Source organism: Glycine max, chromosome 17, assembly GCF_000004515.6.
Source record: "Glycine max cultivar Williams 82 chromosome 17, Glycine_max_v4.0, whole genome shotgun sequence".
NCBI lineage: Eukaryota > Viridiplantae > Streptophyta > Magnoliopsida > Fabales > Fabaceae > Glycine > Glycine max.
In genome coordinates, this window is record NC_038253.2 from 38,023,578 (window position 1) to 38,050,524 (window position 26,947).

Below are 26,947 nucleotides of genomic sequence, written 5' to 3' on the forward strand. Positions count from 1 at the left end.
TTGAACCAAATTCGCATAATTAAAATACAGACGGTCAAATCTACAAAATTACATATCAAAAGTGTAATTAAGTAGGTATATTTATACACTCAATTTAAAAGTTTTATTAGCTAAAGAATTTAAAAATATTTTGTCTGCATTTTCTTATTGAGCTGTAAATGAGTCCGGTCCCTTTTCAGTTCATATAAGCTGAGTCGGAAAAGATTCGTTTGATTTTAAAATGAAGGTAATTAAATCACTAATTTTAAAAGATTTTTATGATATGATTGTAAATTACTTACGAATGATGGGTTATGTTAAGACATTGATAAGATAAGTAGTGTCTATGTTTAGTGTTTCACCTTTATGAGGTATTAAGAAAATCATATCTGTTTAAAAATTAATATTACATTCTGTCAAAACAAATTAATATTACACTAAGTATATTCTACATAAAATAGATAATTAACTTTATGAAATGTATTGTAAGATTTTAGATAATTTTTAATTACAATTTAAGGTAGTAACGTAAAGTCAATCACTAGAGTTAATGAATATTACGTGTCTAAAAAATAATATTATTAATTGTAAATAACTTATCTATTTTTTTTATAAGTGGGAAAATAACAACAAAGAAACAGGACCAAGCAAAACTAGAGCCTAGTAAACAAGACAGCCATGGCATCTGCTTACAAAAGCCGAGACAACTCAGAAGGTGGAGACTGCCATACAAAAAAACTTAACAATTAGTGACAAAACAATTTACATGTAATTTTTAATAAATGATCGGTAAATTTTTAGTGACATGAGTATTAGTGATAAAAATTACCAATAATAACAAAAAATTTGTCAGGAATGCTTTAATTTCTAGTAGAGAAATCCTTAATTGAATTTATCTAACATTATTTATGAGACAATTTAATCCTTAATTTTATTTTATTTTATTTTTGTTTAGATAACATGTATCCTTACTTTTGATGTTTGAATCGAATGAAATTATTATAAAAAATGTAATCATTATAAACAACAAAGTTATTCTTTAAAATAGTTAACGTAGTTGCATATCTAAACTTAAATTTGATATCATTGACTAAACTAAAACAACCTCACACAAATTAATAGGTGGTTGAATCCTTAATTTTAGTAATTACATATAACTATAAGCACAAGAATGTTATATTTTGATAAAGATTAATATTTTTTTTATATTATATAATTTCTAAATGGTTGATACAAAGTAAATGTTACTTTATATGTTTTAGTTAACTTCATTTATTACCGGTCATGATATTTAAATACCTAATTTTTTAAAACATCTCATAATACTTTTCAATTTATTTTATATATCTCTTCTTATCACATCATATCACCAACAATACCTATAATTTTTTTCCCCTCTCTCACACTAGCTAGGTGTAGAATAACATAATTTTGTGGGGGTAGTATTAATTCTTATTTGTCATAAAAAAAAACACTACAAGTCTATCGCGTTGAGGAAATTCAGAAAAACTCATTTTACAGTTTTCCTAAATTTTATTAATTTATATATTTTTAAAGCAGGTGAAGCTCAATGTTGATGGGACCATTAGGTTTTGACGGTTTAGTTCGTGACTCATGAGGATCTTGGCTTGGAGGTTTTTCTGGTTAATGTGGATTGACTTCAAATGTTAGAGTATCGAGCTTCATAGAAATCCACAAAGGGCTTGGAGCTGACTTGGAACATGGGTTACCGAAATGTTGATTGTGAATCAGATTCTCTTGTTGCTTTGAATCTGATTACGAAGGACTTTAATTACTGGTTTACATCTTATGTCAGCGATCATAAACCTTTGGTCTTCGACAACTGATGCTCTCATTACTTGGGAAGCTTGTCCTCCTTTTGTTAGCTCCAAATCATAAACCCTAGGTGTCTCTTTCATAGTTCCTCTGTCTACTTTCTTACTAGTAAAAAAACAAATCATATATTAAGTATTTGAATTTAAATAATATATAAAAATTAAAAGATAATAAGAATCTAAAAAATAAAAGATAAATTTAATAATAAAACATGTGATTAACTTTATTATTTAATTTATTATTGTTACTATATTAAAATATTTAATTATTACAATAATTGATTATATTCTAACTATAAGTTATAAGATTGTGAGAATAAATTGTAAATCTATTTTTTTGTTATTGATTACCTTTAGATGAGATTCTTTCCTATCAATTGTATTTTTTTTTTCATGTACAAGATTTAAACTCTTGAAACTTAAATTGAGGGAATTAAATTTAATATCAATCATATAACGAGATTTATTGATAATCATCTTGTATTACACACCTGGAATTTTGATTTTGAGACGTGTAAAGGGGTGATAATTACATTCTCAAACCAACATTTTACTCGGACTAAGCAATTGCCATGCATAAACAACATAGACCAACTTCTTTAGTTTATTTATTTTTTGAATTAATTATTATTTTAGTCCCTAAAGTTGAGTGTTTTTTTAGTCTCTAAAATTTTAAAAAAACTAGTTCTTGAATTTTGATAAATTACTTTTTTTTTAATTCCTAACTTAATAAATCAACATGCAGTTTTAATACTTTGTAACGTTTTTTTTAGCTTTTTGTGTAATAGTTTTAAAGTATAAAATCAAGTAGCTAAAAAATAAAAATTAATTTATGACAATTAAAAATCGTCACGAAGTATTAATTTATTATGTCAGAAACTAAAAAGAACAATTTATTAAAATTTATTTTAAATTTTAAGGACTAAAAAAAATACACCTCAAATTCATAGATAAACAATAACTAAGACATGTTTAAAATTAATTTTGATACTAAAAACTAATTTTTATACTTATTTTAAAAGTTGTTGAAACCAATTTGACAAAAAAAGTGGATTGATTTTTCAAATTAAATCATAATACTTGTTCATTTTAAATTTGCTTTTTAACACTTTCATAAAATACTAAAATCCCACATAAAATATCAATTTATTATATTAGAGACTAAAAAATAATTTTTCAAAATTTAGGGATTAAAAAATATTTTTTAATTTCAGGAACTAAATAAAGTAAATTTCCTAAATTCAGGAACTAAAAAAATATTTTAATTTTAATTTTTTTTCTTCAAAAAAAAAAGTCTTTGTTTTTTTTAGGGCGATTCCGCTCTATTTTATTGTCACATTCCGTATCATCAATAGTTTATTTATCATGGTTCTGTGGATTCTATGGATTTATAAAAAGAACAATACAATTTATATAACCATTTTATATGGTTGTGTGACTAAATGAAGGTTCTAATGGGTTTGATCAGCCATCCAAATCAGAAATAGAATTACAACATAATAGACTGGTTCAAATTGATTAAAAAAATAAGAATTCGATATTCAGATAAATTGTTATATTTTTTTTTCACTTTAATAACCAAAGTTTCAATCTATATAATGCGATAAATAATTTAATAAATTTTACCATATAATCGTAAAATTTTATTTTTTACAGGAAAATCGTAAAACGTTAAGCAGCATGTTTCGTGTCTTTTCTTTTTTGCTAGTTATATTAAGATCTACAGGAAAAGTGAAGTATAAGTCGTAGCTAGCTTCACGAAAAAAAAAAGTCCATTGAAAATAGTAATTTTTCATTCTTTTGAGGATAAATGAATCTTAAGAGTTATGAATTTTAAGGAAAAAAAAATATGGTACTGTATTAAAGTTATTATTTTGACGGAAAAAATCACATATACTCATAAAATTAAGTGAATGAGGTGCAATTCTTGCTTCTCATTTTATTTTCAGTTTTATTGTAATTTTAATTTTATTATAAAATAATACATTTTTTTGTTTAAATATTTGTGCAGTTATTTACAAACTTAGACAATCTGAATCCTTATTTTGATAGCTCCGATTTGATGTTGTTTGGGGAAATAATGAGATAAGTACGTATGGTGCCTGGAGTAGGTGATCTTGTATAGGAAGAGAATAATGAGATAACTCTCAGCAAAAAAAGAAAAAAAAAGTAATTAGATAAGGGTCATAATAAATTATTAGTTATATACTCCCAAATAAAATTATTAGTTGCTTTCGGAAGAAGAATTGTCTAGATGTATATCATTTTGTTGTGTATTTCATTAAATTATATTTATACATCTTTTTGTTTGTTTGAGATATGCATATGTATTTTATATATGAGAGAAAATCTTGTTTGTGTTTGATAAAAATCTTATATGGGTAAAAATTTGTCTTTTGAGTAATTAACATTGATATATATTTAAAATACAAAATTATTGATTAAACTAAAATAATCATATACTAGTTTATTCACGCTTAATGGTATATATTTATATAACTTATTGTTATTATTTGTTATTTTAATATTTTTAATATTGTAATTGCAATAATGCTCTAATAAAAAAACACCTTAGAATTTTTATCAATAACACAATAATATAGTCATATACTATGTTCAAAAGTGGCTGCTTTGGTGCAATAACACGAAAGAAACATTATGAAAGGTATAGCATGAAAGAAACATATTAGGTCCATTTACTAACTAAAAGGGTTATGATATATATTTTTATTTTTATAATTTATTTGCTTTCCACTTTTAAATAAATACTAAAATTGAAAAAATGTGTTTGAATTTTTTTAAAAAAAAACTCATATAATTATTATATTTCTTTTAAAGAATAATTATTATAATTTTTAAACAAACATTTTAATTAACTAAAATTATTTTCTTTAAAAAAAAAAGATAAACGATCAAATCTTTGAGATTGACATGTGTTAGTTCAAGTGAAAAAGAAACTAACTATTCTTAAGAAATTTTTTGAACATTTATTAAATAATGAATTTGCAATTAAGCCAAAAAATTAACCATAATGAATTTCCTTAGTTTAATTCAAATTAATTGAGCTCTAAGGATCTTTTTTATTGAGTTCAAAAAAGATTTTTTTGTAAATAAAATCTTAACATCTAACAACTGAATGGTTGCCCATTAAGAACACCACGAGGAATCTGGCTGCTAAATGCAGAGCATAATTTATACATGTGAGACAGTTTTTTTTTTTCTTCCACCATTACATATTAATATTGTTGGATATGTGCCTCGAAAGTGTTTTTTTCTTTTATCATTTATCCAGAGCATAATTTTTTTTTGGTGAAACACAAGTTTTCTTTAAGTTATAGGACAGTTTTCTTTTCATTATTACATATCGTTAGATGTGTGTACCTTGATGTTTTTTTCCCCTCTCATAGTTAGCTATAAGTTATAATATTTCAGCACGCGTGTGATCTTAATTCCTTAATTTTAATTGTTCATATTTAGTCTTTATTTTTCAATTATTTAAACTAAAAATTTCAAACCAAAAAAGAAAGGGTTTATTATGTTTTTAAATATTCTCTCCAAAATGAGTTTTTAAAAATTAAAAGAATGAAAATCATGAATAAGTTACAATACACAGACAAAATTTTAATTAATTAAACATATTTTTATTTTTTATATTATACAAAATTAGTATTAAAATTATATAATAATAATTGATAATAATAACAATGTTTTTAAAATGATATGTGGTCTAATCAATGGTTGAATAAGATATGTGAATGTTATAAACCTCTAATGTTTAATTCTTATTGATAAAAAAATATATACACGATTGTTTCACCACTTAAATTATTTTTTCTGAATGACATTTGTAAGTATACTATTCATTGAGAATATTATTTCCATAAACATGTTTTAACATGTTTTGTTTTTTTTTTTTTAAAGAACACATCAACATGTTTGGTAACTACTCACCATTCCTTGGAATATTTTAAAACTTATTTCAATTTTTTTTTAAAAAAGAATGCAGTGAAAGTGTGAAGTTATTTTTTACAATAACTACTATTTTCATGGGAATACAATATTTCCACCTATTTACATGAGAATAGAAAGTGAAAAGGTCATGTGTAAGATACATCACTGGGAATAGAATGTCTGAAAGTATTTTTTTTTAACATGAAAAAAAAACAAATTTGAATGATCTTCTATTTTTTTTCTTTTTCTTCTTTGTCATGAATTTTTTTATTTTTAAAATTACATTCAATATTTTTATAAATAAATATAATATTTTCTCAAGTGTAAGTTCAACAATATGTTACTATTTTTTTTGTATAATATGTTAATAAAAAGGAAAAGACATAAATATTTTTATATAATATTCATTTATTAGATATGCTAGTATTTTTTATAAATCAAATTATATTACCACAATTATATATAAATTTATTATATGTAAATAAAATAATAAATATTTGAATTCATTTTTTATTTTATATATGATATACAAAGAAAATTAATTTAAAAGAATTTAAATAAAAATTAAATTATTATAAGTTTGGAAAGTAAAATAAAAAAAATTAAAAAAACACGATTGATATAGGGTGCAGAGCTTAGGATAATTTGCCCGAAGTTTTAAATTCAAATCTCATTGTCATAATTTTTGGGTGTATATTGGCGACAACAAGGATGAAATATATTACATTACCAATAATTGAATCCCCATTTTATTTTGTATATCTAAATCAAGGATAAAATGTGTTTTATATTTTTCATTTTTGTTTTGTTAAAATCAGTCTTAGTTCCTATATTAAAAAAAAGTAATAATAATTTTAGCCATCATATTTTCTATAATTGATGAATTTCCCATTCCTCATTTAGTATTCTAAGTTTCATAAAGAGAGACAAAGTTCACCAATTATTAAAAATGTGAGAATTAAAACCATCGTTTTTAAAATATGGGGGCAAAGACTAATTTTAACTGAAAATTAAGGGCCCTAAAACTAGTATTTTAGTCTATGCAATACATAAAATAAATGTTTAATTTTTATATAATTAAAATTTATAATAAATAAATACCTTTGGAGATATATATATATATATATATATATATATATATATATATATATATATATATATATATATATATAAGTACATGGCTAAAGCTAACAGGATTGAATAATTCTAAGATCAAAACACATGCAAAGCTTCACAATAATTTGCAAATACAAACAATGTATATCATAAACGAATAACAAAAATAATCCCTAAAGGAAGATAATTTGAGTATTCTTGGTGGAAGAAAATTCCCTGGAAACAAATCTCATTCATTAGTACTAGAAAATGAAAATTTAAAATGAAAAGAAAAGGGAGAAAAAGAAAATGACGAAGAGAATCTATTCATTCTAAAATAAGGAAATTCTTGCTTGGGAAGCATGTCCGAAATTTTCCAATCTAATATTGTGTGACTAACTAAGTCACATTTAATTTTATATTGTTTTTTGTGATTTGTGGAATGCAGAAGTACAACGTTGGATGCCATGACGTGGGAATGAGGATAGGGTCTTCATATTCTGCTGAAGCTTATCCGCAATAACAAAACTTAAGTGGGCCCCACATTCACCATTTTATGGCTCCTCTCGCCATTCCATACCATACCATCATGGCATCATCATCATCTTTCTCTAATTCTTGCTGCTTCCAACCCTCCTTCCCTTTAATCATGTTGGATCCACTCCCACTAGAAAATACTAATTTAATATAAAAAATTATCCATAAATATTAATTATTAGTTTGTTAAATTTTTTTAGAAGAAGGAATCTAATAAAATATAATTATCATCTTCATCTTTATTAGGGGAAAAGAGATATTTCATGTCTTTTTATTTTTATTTTTTAAAAATAAAAGTTGAATACAGTTAATTGAAAATGAGAATAAAAAAACTAATAATATAAAAATAGTAGAGAGTCAATAATGAATTAATGGTGTTAAGATTAATTTTATAAATTTGTTATTCTCTTTTATTTATTTATTAATTTTTCTTGATTGGTTTATAAGTTAAAACAACTTATGTATATAATTATAATGAAATGGAGAGAGTAACATCTTTTCTCCTTTGAAGTGTATTTAAGATTTTTTTTCTAAGAAAAGTGATCTTAATAAAATGTAATTAGAATGTAAAAAAATAGATTGTTATTTAATTATAAATTATTATATATAATAAATTATTTAACCTTTGTAGTAATTGCTTTAAAATTTATGCATAGAAAATGTACATGATAAATGTTCGCTTTAGATTATAAAAATTCATATTTTTAACATATACTACCTCCAAAAAAGCATATACCATTACATAAAATTAAACTCATTTTAATGTTATGTAAGTTTAAAAACATTTTTTTCACTTTGATGATTTTTACGTTTTTTTTTAAGGATCAGTCTCATAGAAATACTTACTTATCAGGAAGGAAGAAAAAAGTTTGAAAACATTTTATGTTTTATGTAATCATATATTATCATTTTATTAGAGTAATATTGAGGCAATGATGAAGAAAGTTAATTTTTTCTGTTAAGACGACTGTATATAGTTATGTTTATTACAAATTTTACCAGCCTAAAAAAACAACAAATTGTACCAATAAAAAACATTATCACAATGTCCTTGTTCACGTTGTAGTCTAGTTTTAAGAGGATCATATTAAATTACAAATGTCTTTTTCATTTTTTTATCTAATATTTTTTTGTGATGAAAGGAAGGAGTTAGAAGAATGTGATAGGAACGTGGGCAGAGGAAACAAACACACTTTCAAGTTTCAACTTATCGCATTACAATATTACACGTCATTTCTAACGCGTGTTGGTGGTAATGACCTTTTGTTGGTCGTTCACCTGCATCCCTGTTTCAATTTCAACCCTTCAACCTTTCAAGTTTGAATATATATTTGGTTAAATTAATTTTTCTTTTTCTTATTTTTAAAATTGATTTAATTTTATTCTTTTTATATATTTTTTTTAATTTTATTCTGAACCACTGAATTCAAAAACACAAGTCACTACTATTTATATCAACCGTTGTTGATAAATAAAAGTATGCTTTTTCAATACCTATACGGGAGAAAAAAAATATTGAAGAAAATTTTGAAAGAAATAGAGCAAAAAAATAAGATGAACGAAAAATTATATTTTAGAATAAATTATACTGGCACTTGAAATTTTCAGATTAGATTGCATACGACTCTCCTATTTTCTTAACCTTTATAGGAATACATGATATAATATTTTTCAAACAATTTAAGAAATATATATTTTTTAAACAACTAGTGGGATTAATTTAGGAATAAGAGAAAGAGGAATATTGTATGCAATATAGAAAAACCTTAAGGCTAATGTAATTTATTCTATTTTTTTATTTAGTTCTTTAGATGGTTATATTTTTTGAAATTTTACAATTTCAAAAGGATGACATGGAGATTATTCATTTTTTTTCTTTCAAAATACCAATAAAAAAATGTTTACTTGATTTTTTTCCAATCCTTTTCACTCTTGTAATTTTACAATGTCTGCTGCATGAATAAAGTTTTTGTTTTCTTATTGTTGTTAAACTCTATCATGGACCACTAATTTTATCTGCGCCATTTACGAATATTTAGGTCTAAATTGAAACAAAAAGTTCGAATCCAGGCCAATTGGGTTTATGTTTTGAAGCCCAAAATGAACCATTCATTTTAGGGTGTTACTTTGGGCACCCAGTTGCCTTCATCTTAAGTTAAAGCCCAAGCTCAGATTTTAACTTCTTTATCACTCGTACGTCGTAATTAATTGAGTTATTAGTTCCATATAAGATATTATTTATATTTACACCGTAATCAATCACAAATCTTACAGTAAAAAAAAATAGTAATAAAGATGATTAAAATTGTAATTAATAAATAAAATAAACATAAATTAGTAAATAATTTTTAAAAAATATTTACAAAAGAATATTTAATCTATAGTGTAAAAATTCTTAAATATTTATAATAAATATTTTCTAATTTAATGATTGTATGATAGATTTTTTTTTTTTGCAATGTATTACTCACTATTGAAAGGTTTAAGTATTAATCCCGATAATACAAATCTTAGTTCACAGTTTTTAATATGAAGACTTTTTTTTCATATTTTCTGTTTCGTTTTAGCACAATAGCACATGGTTTGTGTTTAGTAGCTCCTTTATCATCTTAATTCTTAATTGTCTTAATTTCCACTGTATTGATTCTTAATATTTAACTTAATTGCATGGATATATTTATTTTTCTTAATTTGAGTACATAACATAATATAAATAAATAAAAGTCAAATTATTTGATTTAAAGACATAAATTTATAAATTTTAAATATATATAATATATATTTTTTGGGGTGAATTTTTTAATATATAATATGATTTAACTTTTGGAATAAAAATAATGATTAATAAGCAATACCTGAAAAATAGACTTGTAAATTAGAGAAAAAAATATAAAGAAGAAAAATTACAAAAAGTTGAAGAAAAAAACTTTCTCAAAAGTTAGATTTAAAAGAAAATAAATAAAGTTAAAGATTAAGAGTAACTAAATATTAAGCATTTGTCATATTTTATCATCAGGTTGGGTTGACGTTAGGTTGGATGCAAAATTCCTAAACTCAACACCCAGCTTAATTACTTTTGTTTCATTCATTTAGGTTGAATCCAATCTAGTTTTAGTTCAAGTTGGTTGGATTGACCCATTTCATGATTGGCTATTGCTTCCTGCACTCAATTTTTACCTTGGTCAATCCGAAATATAAAATTACATTTTAGAATGTAGTCCTTTTTTTTACTTCCGGGAAGGTAAAAAAAACATCCGAAAAGAGTACAGAGAAAAACTTGGAAAAGGCAGGAGGCAACTATCTTCATGATTACTCCTAATTTTCCCTCTTGTATTATCACCAAGTTTAATTCCTTTCACTCATTGACTTCCTTGCTTTAAGCAACCACCACCTTTGACATAATTTAGTTCCTCATCATCCATTAAATCCACTCTTTCTATATTTAATTTATTCCCTTTTACATATCTTCAACACGTTGTACCTCTTATGGTTTATAAATAGGATGCTTGTAACAAACATGAATGTACTCATGGTTCTTAGTAGAAACATTCATCATCTTAATAAGGTCTGCATCTTGTTTTAGCAATTAACAAACGTTTGATACATAATATACTAAAAACATCAAGCATATCTTTTCCTTTAACAAAGTTACCTCCATGGTGTATTTGAATAGGTACCATTTATTTGCAAAGGAGTTACCAAGAGTTTTAAACAATGACTAATCACCATCAGTCCATAGTTATAGTATATTACTAAGTAAAAAAAATCTTAATTATATTGCACATGCAAGACACATACATTGGAGGACCATAAATCCATTTTTGGCAACCTACACAACTTAGTGGACCTACAACTTTAGGAAAAAGAGAAAAGGAGAAAAGAATCGGTTACCATGCAACAAACATAAAAAGACAAATTATACATTCAACATATGGATCACACAACAATCACATTGAAATTCAAGAAGACCACTCACGTTTTTTTAAAGGACAACACATCTACCATGTGTTTAGTTATGTGTCCACTACAGTTACGCATCAACCACCAATGTGATCTGTGTTCAGTTCAAAGCTTCTCTCTTTAACTTTTAAGTCTTATACAATTTTGACGTGAAAAATTGGAGCATGAGCGTTAAAAACACCGCTCCAAACACACGCTTAAAGTTTCATACATTCTCCAACCAGAAATGCTGCCAAGTCAATAGAATCTAAACCTACTTTGCATAGCATTTCCTGATTGTATCAACGAGAAATGCTAGTTAAACACATTACTATACTGAATATAAAAGGTAGCAAATACTTATTTGCTTGAGCAAACGGGCACAAACATTCTTATCTGCATTTTTTTTCCTTTTCATTCTCTAAAATATGAGTACATCTAACATGAGGGATAGGGGGGCATCAAGGCGATGAATATAATGATATAGTCAATAGGAACAGAAAGAATTTTCCAATGAAAATCCAATTTAAGCTATCCTAAAGACTTCTATGATTCAAAGGACACACCTGGGGAAGTAATGCCAGCGAATGATTTTAAAAGCAGGTTGAAATCAATTTCAAGAAACCACTGCTTCTATTATAAGTTAAGGGTATACGCCAATTTGCCATGCTATCCATGTCCAATTGTCCATTCTAAAAGTAGGACAAGTGGATAGAAAATGAATTGTTTTAGCACTTCCTAATAATATTCGCAGCATTCATGCCAATCTCCTTTTTAGTTTGTTCACACACAGGGACATCTCCAATGTACATGTCAAAGAAAGCCCCTGAAAGTTGAAATATGAGATCACCAAGTTCAGTTTCATACTCCAGGCAAAAGAAATACAAAAATTCGAATTGGTGCAATGCAAGCACATATGTTAGAATATGACTTACGGCACAAATCTTTGCAGTGGACACTTCCTATCTGATTGCCACTAACTGTACAGGTAAAATGCACACTCAGTTCAAACATCACACAGAGAAGACAGACCAAAATGACGAGTTTAATCCCTGTCTGCCCTAAGGCAAACGGTATAGACATGTTTCAAAAGTCAAACACATGTTGGCAAAATATAACTCACTTTTAGTGATCAGACGTCCATCAACTGTTCGTTTGAACTCAATTATCGTTCCCTGCAACATTAAAATACATATAATGTAACCCTGACATCATTAACAATTTAGTATAACAGAAAAGAAAAATGTTGAAAAATTATTACCAAAGGAATTGAGAAATTCTCTGTGAAGTATGAACCAAATGTCTTTAGGCAGCTAAAGTCCGTGGATGGATTTGTCTGACCAAAAATGGGATTCAAAAGATGTGTAAGAAGTTAGAACTAATCCAGTGTAGAAACAACACAAAAATCATTTTCCTAGAGGTAGTGTACCTTTACTAATCGAGCTCGAAGTGATTTTTCAAAAGCACTGCAACCAAAAATATCAAAAAACAATCAGTTGCCTGTTGCTTTGCAATTTTAATTTTATAATCAATTGTATTGCCTAATATCTTCATATTGAGGTAGCACCACTGCATTAGATGAGCACCAGACCAACTCTTTTATAAATTTCATCCAGTTGTTCCAAAAATTACTCAAATGAGTCAAATCTAAATTAACTAAATCTTGAAGCCTAGACACCAGCACATTTAAGATTAAATATTTTTTGAGAGAAAAAAATAAAGTATATCAGAGAGAAAAGAAATAAAGAACAAGCAGGAGAGGATAAGATATCTTCCAAAAAATGGGAAGGAATGTCAAATCTAATTGTTAAAAAAATAATTTAAAAATTGCACAACTCAGAAGATAAAATTATTACTTACTCCTTCACGCTGTTAATTTTCATGCCCCTGCAATTTACAACAAGTCTAACAGTCATATTAATATCCTCCCTGCAATGTAGAAAGCACAACAGTTCCATCAAAATTAAGAGAAATCTTTCCCTCAATAAAATTTTAGAGATTAGAAAAGAACACACGATGTTTGAGACCTGAGAAGATCCTTATAGAAGTCATGATGGTTATTCAATTCATCAGCAGAAATTGATGCATATTTCGGCCCCAATTTCTCACAGAGGGAATATGGATGAACATCTGTCAAAGACCAAGTGTAACTCAAAAACAGGTACTTTTGCTAATAATATTACACAAGAAGCATCAATAATAATTCTTGTCTGTTCAAAAGGAAGGAGAAAATAATTAAGTAATCAAGAAAACTTACAAACTCCAAAAGCATAGACCTTCAGTGACTTGATTTTAACAATTGTCATGGTTCTGGATCCTGTTCCAACCAGGACCTGAAGCGAATTTAATTGATCAGTTTATGTAAAACAAAAGGTAAATATGGAATCTCAACCAAAGCAAGTGGTAATACCATAATAGGCCAATAAATTCAATTCAAAAGGAATTAGAAAGTGGAAACTAATACAAGTTACCAGATCACACAACCGATGATGAGTCTTGGATAACTACATATGACACAAGGAATTGAGAAACAAGTTTACTATTCTCATATACCCAATTACCTATCCCATAAGTCACCACATATGGTTCATGTTGAGTTTGACTTACTGGAACTTGGTTGGTAATCAGTTATTTCCTGAATAACAAATCAATTTGTGATTCAGTAAATTTCAGTTTCTTCTTTCAATTCTCTTTCTCTCTGAAACCTCTGTCCTCTCCATTGTTCATCCTTTTCTTCTTTTTTTTTTTCTTTCTGCGTCTTTTTATTTCCTCAGAAAATATATTCAAATGTTTCCTTCCTTTTCCCTCAGTCTCTTACTTCCATCGAATCAATTTCAATAGTTCTCAAAATTCTATTTCAAATATTGTCCTATTTCTGATTCATGACTTGCATTTGGGATTGTTTAGTATCATTTGGTGGTCTATGGAGCCCCAATGCCAAGTGATTGGTGACCACTGACCAATGATAACTCTGGCAGTAGATCTAACATTAACACAAATGAAACTCATTTCAAAAATAAAATTTTCAGTTCAATTTCCCTTATAATAATTCTAGCAAAATTCATTTTGATTGGGTCGTAAACCATTGAGATACAGGAATAAGAATAGCCCTAAAGAAAGTCCTACTAAAAGTTCTAGGGGTTATCAACTTCAATTAATACAAAAAAAATGAAAAAAATCGTCATTCAATTTCAGATTTCTTTCTTGTTAGCCAATTATGATTACAGAAATAGTTGCATTTTGGTACCAGTCACTCAAGTATTTGATTCACATCTTCTACTTCATATCATCCCCTCTTATAAGTATTTTCAGGAACAATCTTCCATAAAAACATTCACTACGAAAAATTGGCGCTCCTAACTATTCCATAGACATTGATCTCAGGCCCCTAAGCTATCCTACCAAATATTTGCGTTGGGTGCCTCCATTGTTCTCTATACCACCCACTAGAAACTATATCCTCTCTATATGTACATCTTGTTGCGTGGTAAACCACTCCAACACACTAGCTAGCCAAAGTTCAATGCACCAAAAAAAGGCTAGCTAAATTTCTAATCAACTATGATTATTTGATAGCCAGCTTTAACTACTAGACATTAATCATGCAAAGAATCTAGCAACAGAATCTTAACTAAAACTCCAAAACAGCTGCATGGAGCATAAAAATCATTCATACAAAGAGCAGAATGCCTAAAAGAACCAGAAAATAATTTTGCAAATAAAATATTAACCTCAGAGTTGAAGTCATAATTCTTCTCTCCAGTGAATATATTGTCTAGAACCAAAGGAAATTCAATACCAGTCTTAGGCTCCACTGCAGGTTTTGCCTGGTTCAACTCAAGACACGGTAGGAATGCACATCCTTGGCATTCAACCTCCTTAGGCACTTGGTCCATGGCTCCAAACATTTGCACATCAGGATTCTGCAACGGGCTAGATAGTACATTTGATGACCTATATGTAAAATTTAAAAAAAAAAATGTCACAAAATCAAGAAAGAAAATGACACATACAAACCAAACTAAGGTTGAATTGGTGAAAAGTGACGAAATCTAAGGGAATGTAAATGTAATGAAATGCAGATGTAATGAGGCCAATTTCCATTGTTTAAATTTCTCTAAGTTGAAAAAAGCACAATGGAATATGATATTCTCTTTTAAATTGCGTTCAATCCAACACACTCATTTTTCTCTCACCTAATTTGGGAATGTAGGAATGGAACCACTATCATTCTATCCATTATATAAGCCTAAAATATTCAAACAATGATTTAATGATTCTGAGTTTAATTTCCATGCAAGTGTCATCATCGACCTATCAGAGATAGTGACAACCAGCCCGAGGAGTCAGATACGACTTTTAAGGTAGTTATCATAGAAATCAGCAAATTTACCATTCATAATAAGGTGTAATTGGATTAGAGTAACAAAAAGACATTACACTATTAGGCATTAGTACATTCTAATTAAATTCTAACTGTATTTGATTTCATTCTATTCAATTCTAATTTTATTCAATTCCGTTCTATTCAACTCGCCAATCTCATCATTTCACATCCAAACATATCACAAAAACTCAATCAAATCAACATCTCAAGTTTTCTTTTCAGAGTGTGGCACATACAAGTTTTGAAACGGTGGAACCAACGCAGCCGCCAGCGACAGAACAGGGAACGAGCGAAGCCTCTTCGCTTCTCTCCAAATCATCCTCATCGCCAAACTAGAAATCTTCCCCAACCTCACACTCGCAAACGACGATTTCCTCTTCAATCCGAACGGAAACCCGAACACGCGCACATTCGTCGACACAGCCTTAACCTGCACGCTACCGAACCGAAGCGGCGGAGAAGAACCGCGCAGCGAACGCGCCAAATTGGAACTCGACGCGCGCGAGAGCCAGAACAGCAACGCGCCGGCGAACCGCGACACGTGTCCGAACGCCTCCTCGAGCGCGAAGCTTCTGGAATTGTTCGCCATCGATTGCAGGAAATGCGAGCTCGGAGAACTGCGGAACACGAATGGCTCCAGATAGGTGAATAGTTCCGGATCGGAATACAGCGAAGGAAGCCAAACGAAATCGTTGTTCATTGCGACGCACGCACGCGATCGAACGAAGCGCGTTTTCGTTTTCGTTTTCTCGCTGAAACTGAAAGGAGAACGAGAAAACGGAAAGGGGAATGATAATAATAAGGTTCTGTTTGGATCGGAGAACTGAACACGAAGCGATTAAGCTTTTCGGGTTTTCGCGAATCGCGACGTGAATATTGGCGATGTTATTGTTGTTGAGAAGAGAAAGGGAAAGGAAAAGGGAATTAAAGAAGAGAGGGGAATATGCTTTGGACAGGGAAAGGGTCAAAGAGGATTCAATTCAAAAATAATCTTTTGAGGGTAAAAGTGAAAATGGAAAAATTGTGGAGGCACTTTTTGATCACGTCGTGTGCGTTTGACGACTCAGAAGTCTCGATGGCCCACCGTTTTGGACATAAAATGACTATGAAAGCGAGTTAATGACTTTTATGACCTTCGGAATCTTTTTTTATCACGTGTGATGGCAATTAGCGGCGTCGGTTAAGATCGGTTGGGTGCTTCCGGATACTCCCTGATAATGGAACTTAATTCATTGAGGTTTTTTTTTTATTATTATTTAGAAGTTTTGATTTATTTTACTATAGAAAAATAATTATAAGTCTTTGACTTTAAAATAAAAGAAAAACTAATATATAACTTAATACTTTTTTCAGTAAAGAAAAACTTTATCATTTTCAATTGTAAAATAATTATTATAAAAACCAATTATTTTACTATATAAACACAATTCATTGTTACCTGATTTATACATTTTAATATATAAGCTAGTTTTTCGGTATAAAAAAATACAAGATAGATTTTGAAAATATAACAATTTTTTTATGAATGTAATGAAAAATGGTATTATTAGTATCACTCCGATTGATAAATTTATCATATTTTAAGATAATTGAAAGAGGAATTTTCTAATCAATCATGAAGATAGTATGTGAAATAGATATAGAAAATATCTATTTAAAAAATAAGAAAATTTAAATTTGAAATTTTATAAAAATAGATATTTGACTTGCGGCGGTGTCGTGTGCATTCTTTACATCCTTTTCCTGAACTGAACCTAACACCGATTTCTGCGAAACCCGAGTACCACAAGAGAATACGAACACCCTTTTCCCATTCCGTATGAATATGTTCCATTAATTTGTTTTTTTCTTCCCCCACTTGGAAAACAATTAAGAAAACAAAGATATACGTTTTATAATGATTTTGAAACATAAATAAAATTAAATAATCATTTTATTATTTAAATATATTAAACTTAAATATGTTGTTAATTCTTAATAAATATTTAATTTTTACATTTACTTTCTAATAAATTTTTATTTTACGTTAAATCTCTAATAAAATATTAATTATATTTATTTTTCATTAATTTTTTTCATTTATAATTAGTTGAGATTAAAACAAAATTTTCTAATTTATCATAAACTAAAAAAAGTGTCAATAACCGAAATAAAATTATTTTATTAAAAATTCAGCATAATTATTAAAAAATAAAAAATCATTAGAAAACAAACACCAAAATCAAATATTCGGACATGTCTTGAGTTGTGCCTCCCTCAACCAATGACCGTTCAACAAAGGTAGTCCTTCCTTAATTTGAAAATTTTGCGTTTGTTATTACGAAGCATAAGTCAAGCACGGAAACACAAGCCATGATAGCTAACAACAATGGTGCCAAAAGAAAACGTGTAGTACATGTAAACAATGTGTCAAAAGTGTGATTAACATGCCTCTAGCACCATAGAAAAGAATAATATGATTAATATCAATGCCGACCAATATTCGAAACGAGTATTAAAAGCAAATTTAATATAAGGTCTGAATTCAGAACTCGACAAAGCCAGCACATGACACATGGCACGTTTCCAAATTATTTACACGCGTGCATGCATCTAATCTGCATGATGCATGTATGCACATTAACACAACAACACTAGAGGCAAAATATAATCACTAATAGTATGAAATATATCATATGATTAGTGACTTTCAATCTATAAAAATATGATCACAGATCATGATATCAACTCCAAGAAAGGCCTTTCTTCTCTCCACAAGATTAACTTAGAAATAAAAATCAACAAATCGATTTTAATATTTAGTATACCTGAATCGCCTAGTATACCCAAAATCTGGTCACCTCTTCAATGTAAAAATATTGTTATCCCATTTTATAACATAGTATGGTTCAGTGCTCATAACAAGCCAGCTTCCAAGAGATTTCTCCGCCTCAAAGTCTCATCAACAAGCTTGAAAGTCTTCTTCACAACCTTCTGATCAAGGGCAGTGGTCCGGTAGATCTTAAAGACGCGATCTACGCGATCAGGAGCAGTGCTCTGGAAATATGATTCCTCAAATTTTTTCTTCACAAACCTGAAAAAAAGAAGAGTTTATCCAAGTCAATTAGTTGTTTTGATTATGAACAATTAATCATCGAGTACTTGGAGTTTCCTCTTTTCCAGGTTATAGTACTGGCTCTTTTAAGATAGTAGGGCCATTTAGTTTGGAAAAATGTTTTGTTTTCACTTTTAATAACAAAAACATCACTTTATTTTCACTTTACTTCCTGTTTTCAAAAGTTTGTATATGAAATAATGTAAACAGAAAACAATTTAATTTCTAAGCATTGCTTATGTAAAAAATTTTACATTATCAACCAATCAGAAATTATGGTCAGACTTTTAAGGTAATTATTATAAAAATAAAACAACTTACCATACATGGCAATTTGTAAATAAATGACAGTGTAAAATTCAATTCAGACTATTTTCTCTTAAAACATTTGAAAAGAAGAAACAGAAATCTGCATAAGAAACAATGAAAACAGAAAACAAGAAAAAGTTGTTTCTAGTCTCTCCTATAAAGCATTTGAAATAAGATAACATTTTTATAATTAAAAGTGAAAACATAAAATGAAAACAAAAATCATTTTCTTAAACAAAACGGTCCATGAGCAATCATAACAAGTTCATAGCCTTGCTTACTATGTTATATACAAGTATCAACATGAGTATTATTCCCTATTTATGGTTCTGATGGAAACACAACTAAGATTCTTCTGGCTCACCATGCAATAGAAAGCAGTTATAGAACAACGCAAGAGTGTCTAAAATTTGGAAGGCCTCTATTGGCCAGGATAAACTATTTTGGCATTTTGCTTTTATTCTATATGCCTCAGTATAAAGAAGTTGCTTACTCATATGCATGCTCAATCTCTTGTTTCCCTGTTGAAACCGGTTGGTAATCTTTGAACCACTCACATACATTAAGTGGGACCTGCACAATGCAAGACATTAGACTGAAATTATGATAACCTATCCAACAAGGATAAAATGTACAACATTCAGATGGTTCTTACTTTCAGGATCTTCTTCTCAAATATGTCAAACTTGTTTAAGAATAACATGAAGGACGTTTTCTGTGTAGAAAAGAGAAGGACATCATTTTTTTTATGAGATAGGTAGAAAATTAAGTGACAAAAAAGTAAAAAGGGACCTGAGAGAAAAAATTGACATAGAAATTTCTACGTAATTGTAGTAGAAGTTGAAGTTAAACAAGACTATAAAGAGGAAACCTCAAAACATGGTTGCTTCAGGATCCACTCGAAAAGTTCCTTGGTCTCCATCATTCTGTTTCTGTTTTCATCCTCAAAAAGTGTCTGATCATACCTGAAGGGAAGTGTGATGTCAATACCTTTTAGCTTTGTACATTTAATAATTGTGATGCACTCTTGCCAACAATATTGAAAGAATGCAAGAATTAATTTGTCTACTCCCTGTACTAGCACAAACTATTTTATGCATATTTTTTTTTATTAGTAACTAAACCATATACCCACTTAAATAAAAACTTCATGTGGGACCTTACAAGTGTAAAGAGCAGATGTATATGCAAAAGCCTTATATGCGTTTGAGATTAGAAAATGTCCTATTAAAATAAAGAGTTAAATGGTAGACCATACTCGCTAATTGCAGCACAGAATATTACAGCTGAAACTCCTTCAAACAAATGGATCCACTTTCTCCTCTCATTTCTCTGGCCGCCAACATCAAAGAGTCTATAGACTTCACCACTTTTCTTATTTTCCCCAACAGGACTGCAAAATAGCAAATACATAACAATATATGTTGATGAGCAGTTCTACACTGTATGCCATATTATGCCATAACAAAGATCACTTGAAAAAAGTAATGCAACCAGTTTTCTACCGCTTTTAATTATTTAGACGATATGAGAAGGTGGACATGAATATCATGTAGTCTGAACAAGAACAGAGAATAACATAGAAGAAGAATCATGAGCAATGAACCAATTACAGCAATCAAATGTCAGGACAATGCCTAGAACAAGAACTGTAAAGAGTTATAGGTTTAGGATTAGGAAAGAAAGGAAACTTAGGCGGCTCAAAGTAATAGATTGAAAATATAATATCTTTAACTTATAACTTATATTGAAACTAATATAAAATCATTATTGTGTTTTGCCTAACAGTTTAAGCATTGGGATAGTGGGTTCATGACAAAGAAAAATTGGGAAAGTCTTGTAATACCTGTTTTTCTAGATGGCGAAAACCACGAGATGGCTCTTGCTCCTAGACTTTGACACTTATTATGGTAACACCACGTTGGCTAAGGCTAACAACACTAATCTAAGGCAGCTCCACCTCACTAATATACATTTCCTCCTAGGATAGGCCAACTATCTAGGGACAGCTTTATCTAAAGGGCAACCCTTTCCTCAAATATATCTAGATGTGACTCCACCTTGTTGGCAGCTCCTTACAAAGGTGGCTATACCAAACAGACAGCCCTTTCCTCCCACAACCTCAAACATAACAAGATTCATCAAAGACAGTAACTCTTGCTAAAGACCACAACTAGAAGAACAAACAACAATAACAGAAGAGGAAGAGAATAAATGCCATAATTTAAGTATTACTTAAGGGTCGTAATTCAGACATTCTCCAAATAATAGCACTCAGCAAATGCCGAAATCCTCTTTGGAGGATATTGTGAAATTTATAGAGAGAATAGTACAGCACCAAAAAGTCATTTCCCACTAAGCAGGGTCGGTTACATGGACCAAAACTTGCAATTGTGTTCAAGTTTGTGGAATAGTCATTTAGATCAAAGTCTGTCTTAATCATGTCATTTATAGCTTTTACTGGTCTTCCTCTACCTTTAGATATTATCCCCATCTCATCAACTATTCTTTATAGTTACCCCCCCCCCCCCCACCCAAACAGGCCATATATCTTCATTCTGATTTCAAAACAAGCACCACCAACAAGGACAGTAATAAGCACTTCTTTGTATCATTTTAGAAAGACAAATCAAGCCAATCAGCATGTTTACCTGAACTGGATCTCTACAACACCAGTGGTACGCACTCTTGCATACAAAACATCCTCCTGCAGTTGTGAAACAAAGTGAGAAATTGTGACAAATTTTTAATGTACAACCATTTCAAATTTAAGGGTCTATGACTTCAAAAAGAAAATAAATTTTAGTGAACTTCTTTTAAGATATATCCTCTATTTAGTCTGCCGAATGGACACCAAGTTACTTTTGCAGAATATAATATGATTAGTATCACAACAATAATATACCAACAAGAGACAAAATAGAACATGAGTTGATTTAAGCACAAAAAGAAAGCAAAATAAGGCCAATCAGGACAGACTTACATACCACTAATTACTTGAGATCAATAATGGCGCACTTTATGACTTGATCTTTTTACAAATACAAAGCAAATAATTTTTTTCAGACCCTTTTAAATCACTTTTCTTATTGGTAATAAAATAGAAGTGTCAAGGGTTGTAACCCATGCCTGATGAATGTTGCACCAACAAAGGTAAGAAGAGAAGAAAATTATTTGGGTCCTCAAACCCAAAGAAAATAAAAAATACCACACCGACCAAGAAGAAATAAATCAGATCTGCAATGTTTCAAGGCAGATAAAAATGAAATTATGGATTAGATTTAAATCTATGTAAGATTATGATAGATTTTGGCTACCTTTGTTGGAACATAATTTGCATCAGACAGCCTTTGCAAATTTTCCATGAAATAATCAGTACAATCTGGAATTTGAAGCTCACTACCTCGGGCATATGTCTCCTACAGAAAGTAAAATGTGTGGTACATAATACTAATTAACTTATACCAAAAAATAACTATAGCAAAATTTAAGAAAAATAAACCAAAGTGTGCCATCTAGCCACCTGAATTGCAGGATCCTTCCACAGATTCTCAATTTCCTGTGCAAGCTCCTTGCTGAGATATGGGTAATCCAGCCTGCCTCCAATTTCCAATAACTTTTCCCCGATTTCCTGCAAGAACAATTCTGTCACAAACCAACTATCACAAAAGCTTAAGCTGTTGTATGAACACAGGTGAGAATGGTTTTATACTATATTCCTAACATGCCTTCTTATGCAATGGCTATTTGGGCTTGGAGTATGGATAATGAACATGTAAACCTACCTTGTGCCAAAAATTCAACTTTTTATCTGAAGAATGGGGATAACAAGGATCAAACTCTAAACCACTTGACCATATAGACTTTGATATCATGTCATGAACCAACTATCCCAAAAGTTTAAGTAGTTAGATAAATACAAGTGAATGGCTTTATATTATATTTCTAATAAATTCATTGATAATTTGAGAAAGTAACAAAACTTCACTAAAAATAAAATAAAATAAAAAAGATGCCTGTGTATAATTGATCATAGTTCTTCACAAAATTTTGTTTAACAAGATACCGCATTCTAAAATTCTTGCCCATACTATAGTAGGGAATAATAGAGATGGTAACAGTAAACTACCTTATTTTCATTGGATATAACATACTTTGAAGAATCAACATCATTCTGGGCAAATTCCTTTGATCCATCATGCAGTAACTGTATAAACACATCAAGTACATATTAAGGATTACATTCTACTCAATTAGCTCCAGTAAGACTCAATTCACAAAAAACTTTTTCAAACTATAAGCAGTGAACACTGCAAACTCTGTATTTTAAAGAGAAAAATAATTAACACACCCTTTCAAATATTGCGTACTTTTATTGTCTGATACACATTTGCATGAATGACTGGTAAGTAGCTTTTTAGTTCTGCCTCGTCAAAGCCAGTTTGAAACAAAAGTTTTATCTGCATATTACAGAAATAAATAAATATCAACAATCTAGCAAGTATATAAAAGCTAAAACATGGACAACAATGCATTTTCTTACCTGCTTAAATATTGTGGACTTCCCTGACTCTCCAGCTCCTAAACAAAAGGAAAAATTGACACATTTAAATGAGTCCAGAAGAAAAATAACAAATGGAACTAAGCAAGAAATTAAGCAATTATTGCATATATGATTCAATTAAATGAATATCACAATATGAATAGGAACAGGATAGACCACATAACTAACAGAGAAGAAGACATCCAAGATAAATAAGGATAACATGATATCCTGTCTGATCGGTTATTCCAAATCTTAAAGGCCTGAGCCATGAGCATGAGTATACAAATTATCAAATAGTTTCCTAAACAATAGAAACTAAAACACTTTCTGCTAAAAAATTTATTAAGAAAAAGGATTGAATACTTGACCACTTGCTCCTAGAATCTCTAAATGCTAATATCATGTCAATCACCAACTATCCCAAAAGCTTGAGCTTGAGCTATTGGGTGAAGAGTCGAATGATTTTATATCTAACATACATATTCTTATGAATCAAGTAAAGCTCAATCAGAAGATAAACAACTTTTTTTCTTAATAGTAAAAGACCTTGTACTTCAGAGATTGCAGGTTTCTCCTAAAGGAGAAAAAAAATGATAACATAACAGCTAACAGTGCCATTTCTGAGAACCAATTTTTTTTTTGGAACTCCTTCAAATCAGGGAAGCATTGTCACCACTCACCACTTATACTATGCTAGATTACAAGTGCCTATCGCTTAAATTGGAAAACTTTAACTTTACAATGTATTAGTGAAGCATGCACAATAGATGTACAAGAAAACTGCCAAAGCAAAATGTACCAAGTAGTAGAAGTTTCTGAATATGCTTTTCAGCCTTCGTTTCTAACTCTATTCTTCTTTCAATCTCTGCAGTCTGCAAATGCACACACATTTGTCAAATTAAAGGCCATGTATGTAACACTTCAAGATTAACAACTTAAAATGTACGTACTTTATTGACTATAACAGACCTGTGCATTTTCTTCAGCATCAGCATCATTATAACGGCGATTTCTGCTACAGAGTAAGCCCATATTTTCTGTTACAAAAGACAGCATAGAAGATGACTAGTCAAGCTCCACCAGAAATCACACTTTGTTTCAATGCCCTTCTCTAATGTGTACACACATTAGCGGGCTTGACTTCACCTAACAAAAAAACTAGGATAGTGTCAGCAGCGAAAACAAGAACAAACACGACCCCCCCAACACCCCCCCACCGTCCCTGCAAAGGAAGATCTCAAGTCACTTCATACGTTGATATTCCACTCAACCTAATAAGACAGCTTAATGAAGTAAAACAGACTCAGGCACAGCTAGATAACAGGTTGAACTAAAACCTTTTTGCGCCAAAATATTTACCACGTTGCATTTGAAGTTGAGAACTATTGTCAGTAAGTTATTTTCCCAAAAGGCCAAAATGCTATTTTGAATGGACAATAGGGGATTCTCCACTCATTCACAACTGGGGAACAATTTAGTGATCACATATGAATAAAGTATGAGTGACACAAAGAGCCAAGGCAGTAGCACACAACAATGTACCCAGAATTTCACCATATATATGGCTAAGCTCACCAATCAGATTATCTCAAAGGCAACCCCATGTTGAGGACAGGATTATGAGGATAATTAAGATACACAGGATTGTAATAGAAATTTACATGACTCACTATTTTCCTATGTATTAGAGTGTGCTTTTTGGGTTCCCAAAAATAATCAAGTCATAAAAAGAAAGTAATCAATTCAGTTGGGCATACAGCTTCATTTTTCCTTTCTTGATTTTCTTAATTTTATTACTGGTAAGCTATGTACCATACCTAAAAACAGAAACAACTCAATCTCTTCACACTAGCAAGAAAATTCAGCAGCTCAAATGCTACTAAAACCATTAGCATGCAATATTCAATCAACCCATGAAAGTTAAACAAATAAAAGAGAATGCATTCCAAAATGGTACACAAATCAAATGCAAGATCACAAAAACACACATCCAAAAAAAAAATCACACACATCCACATCTCGATCTGCATATGCAAGTGCAAAAATCAATTACAGGAATCTCCTCAGCCAAAAGAAAATCCAACCAATTTCAAATTACCAAGAAAAGGAACGATCTTGAGAGGGAGAGAGATTAAGAATGTAACAGGAAAAAAAATGAGACGGTTACCTAAAACGAAGAAAAAAGGTTTTTTTTTTTTTTTTTTGCAAGTGTTGTGAGAGTGAAGGCTGAGATATGCCGCTAGATTTGACTGATGCGGTTGGTTGGACTGAGAAATTGTTGAAGCTAAAAAGCAACAACTTCAGTTGCTTTGTTCATTGCATAGAGAGTAGAAACTAGGAAGATACATCACTCCAGTATATATATAAAAAAATAATAATAATAATCACAACAACAATAAAAACAATAGCAACTTATTTTTGTTTAGTTTAAGGTAATAATACCAATAATAGTAACAATAACAATAAAATAATGGATTGGAATATAATTTGTATTTGGGGGTGTGTGGGTAATAATGGGTACAAAAAACAACAAGTACTAGTCTGTCATAGAGGCACAGAGATGAATATGATATGAGAAAAAATTGGAAGGGAAAGAGAAAAAAAAAAAAAAAATCAGAGATAAAAGAAGAGCGCCGAAAGCTGCTAAGGTTTCTTCCTCTTCTTTGGCTTCGGTCAAAGACAGAGACAGCGAGGACAGAGCGATTATAACACTTTTCTATGTCGTCTTGGGAAATACACACTAACCTCAGTGTGTGTAGTGTAGTTATACATTTAGATAAAAAAAAATTATATTAGTATTGATAGGAAATAATTCTCTTGAAAGTAATGATTGATATTTGTGAATGTATAAAATCATTATTTCTCTTTTTAATATGATTTATTTGATAAGTAAATTCATGATTTATAATTGAATCATTTGATTAAAACATACATATTATTGTTATTTGTGTTAATAGTTCATTAACACGATTTAATTCTTCGTTGAAGAATTGATAACATTAATCAGATAATTTTATGTTAAATAAAAAATTTATATTAAATTTCAGTACTAACTTATTTTCATAATCCATAAAAAAACTTACTTTCATGATTGAAATATTTATTAATTTTTTTAATTATTCAATTAATTAATATGTTGTTCATCTTAATAGAATCGGATTTAAATTTTTTAAGATCTCAAGATTAAATTTTGTGAATGAAAAAATATTAAAAAAAGAAATTTTATTAAAAATTATCAACTATATATTTTAACAAAAATTAATATCACAAAATCA

At 29.5% G+C, this 26,947-nt stretch overlaps 2 protein-coding genes across 7 annotated transcripts; both read right to left on the reverse strand.

The window, feature by feature from the left end:
* Positions 1–11,482: 11,482 nt before the first annotated feature.
* On the reverse strand, positions 11,483–16,693 carry LOC100803025 (fatty-acid-binding protein 2). Its single transcript, XM_003549294.5, has 10 exons — positions 15,960–16,693; positions 15,068–15,290; positions 13,594–13,669; positions 13,364–13,466; positions 13,197–13,265; positions 12,766–12,802; positions 12,598–12,672; positions 12,460–12,511; positions 12,272–12,316; positions 11,483–12,162 (listed from the first exon to the last, which is right to left on the reverse strand). The coding sequence occupies exons 1-10, from the start codon at positions 16,421–16,423 to the stop codon at positions 12,065–12,067; spliced, it is 1,242 nt and encodes a 413-aa protein (XP_003549342.1). The 5' UTR covers positions 16,424–16,693; the 3' UTR covers positions 11,483–12,064.
* Positions 16,694–18,219: 1,526 nt separating this feature from the next.
* GPA2 (guanine nucleotide-binding protein alpha-2 subunit) lies at positions 18,220–26,405 on the reverse strand. Of its 6 annotated transcripts, none has more exons than XM_014769339.3 (14): positions 25,840–26,405; positions 24,623–24,709; positions 24,472–24,544; positions 23,670–23,707; positions 23,497–23,586; positions 23,256–23,333; positions 22,650–22,757; positions 22,444–22,545; positions 21,778–21,833; positions 20,385–20,519; positions 19,998–20,091; positions 19,782–19,841; positions 19,620–19,699; positions 18,257–18,796 (listed from the first exon to the last, which is right to left on the reverse strand). In XM_014769339.3, exons 2-14 carry the CDS (start codon positions 24,668–24,670, stop codon positions 18,619–18,621), a joined length of 1,140 nt encoding a protein of 379 aa, XP_014624825.1. In that variant the 5' UTR covers positions 24,671–24,709; positions 25,840–26,405; the 3' UTR covers positions 18,257–18,618. The 6 variants fall into 6 exon arrangements, with proteins under 6 accessions (NP_001236873.2, XP_014624825.1, XP_006600246.1 ...); XM_006600183.4 differs by having other exon boundaries at positions 24,642–24,709; positions 25,840–26,404; XM_006600182.4 differs by having other exon boundaries at positions 24,642–24,818; positions 25,840–26,404.
* Between the last annotated feature and the right edge of the window lie 542 nt (positions 26,406–26,947).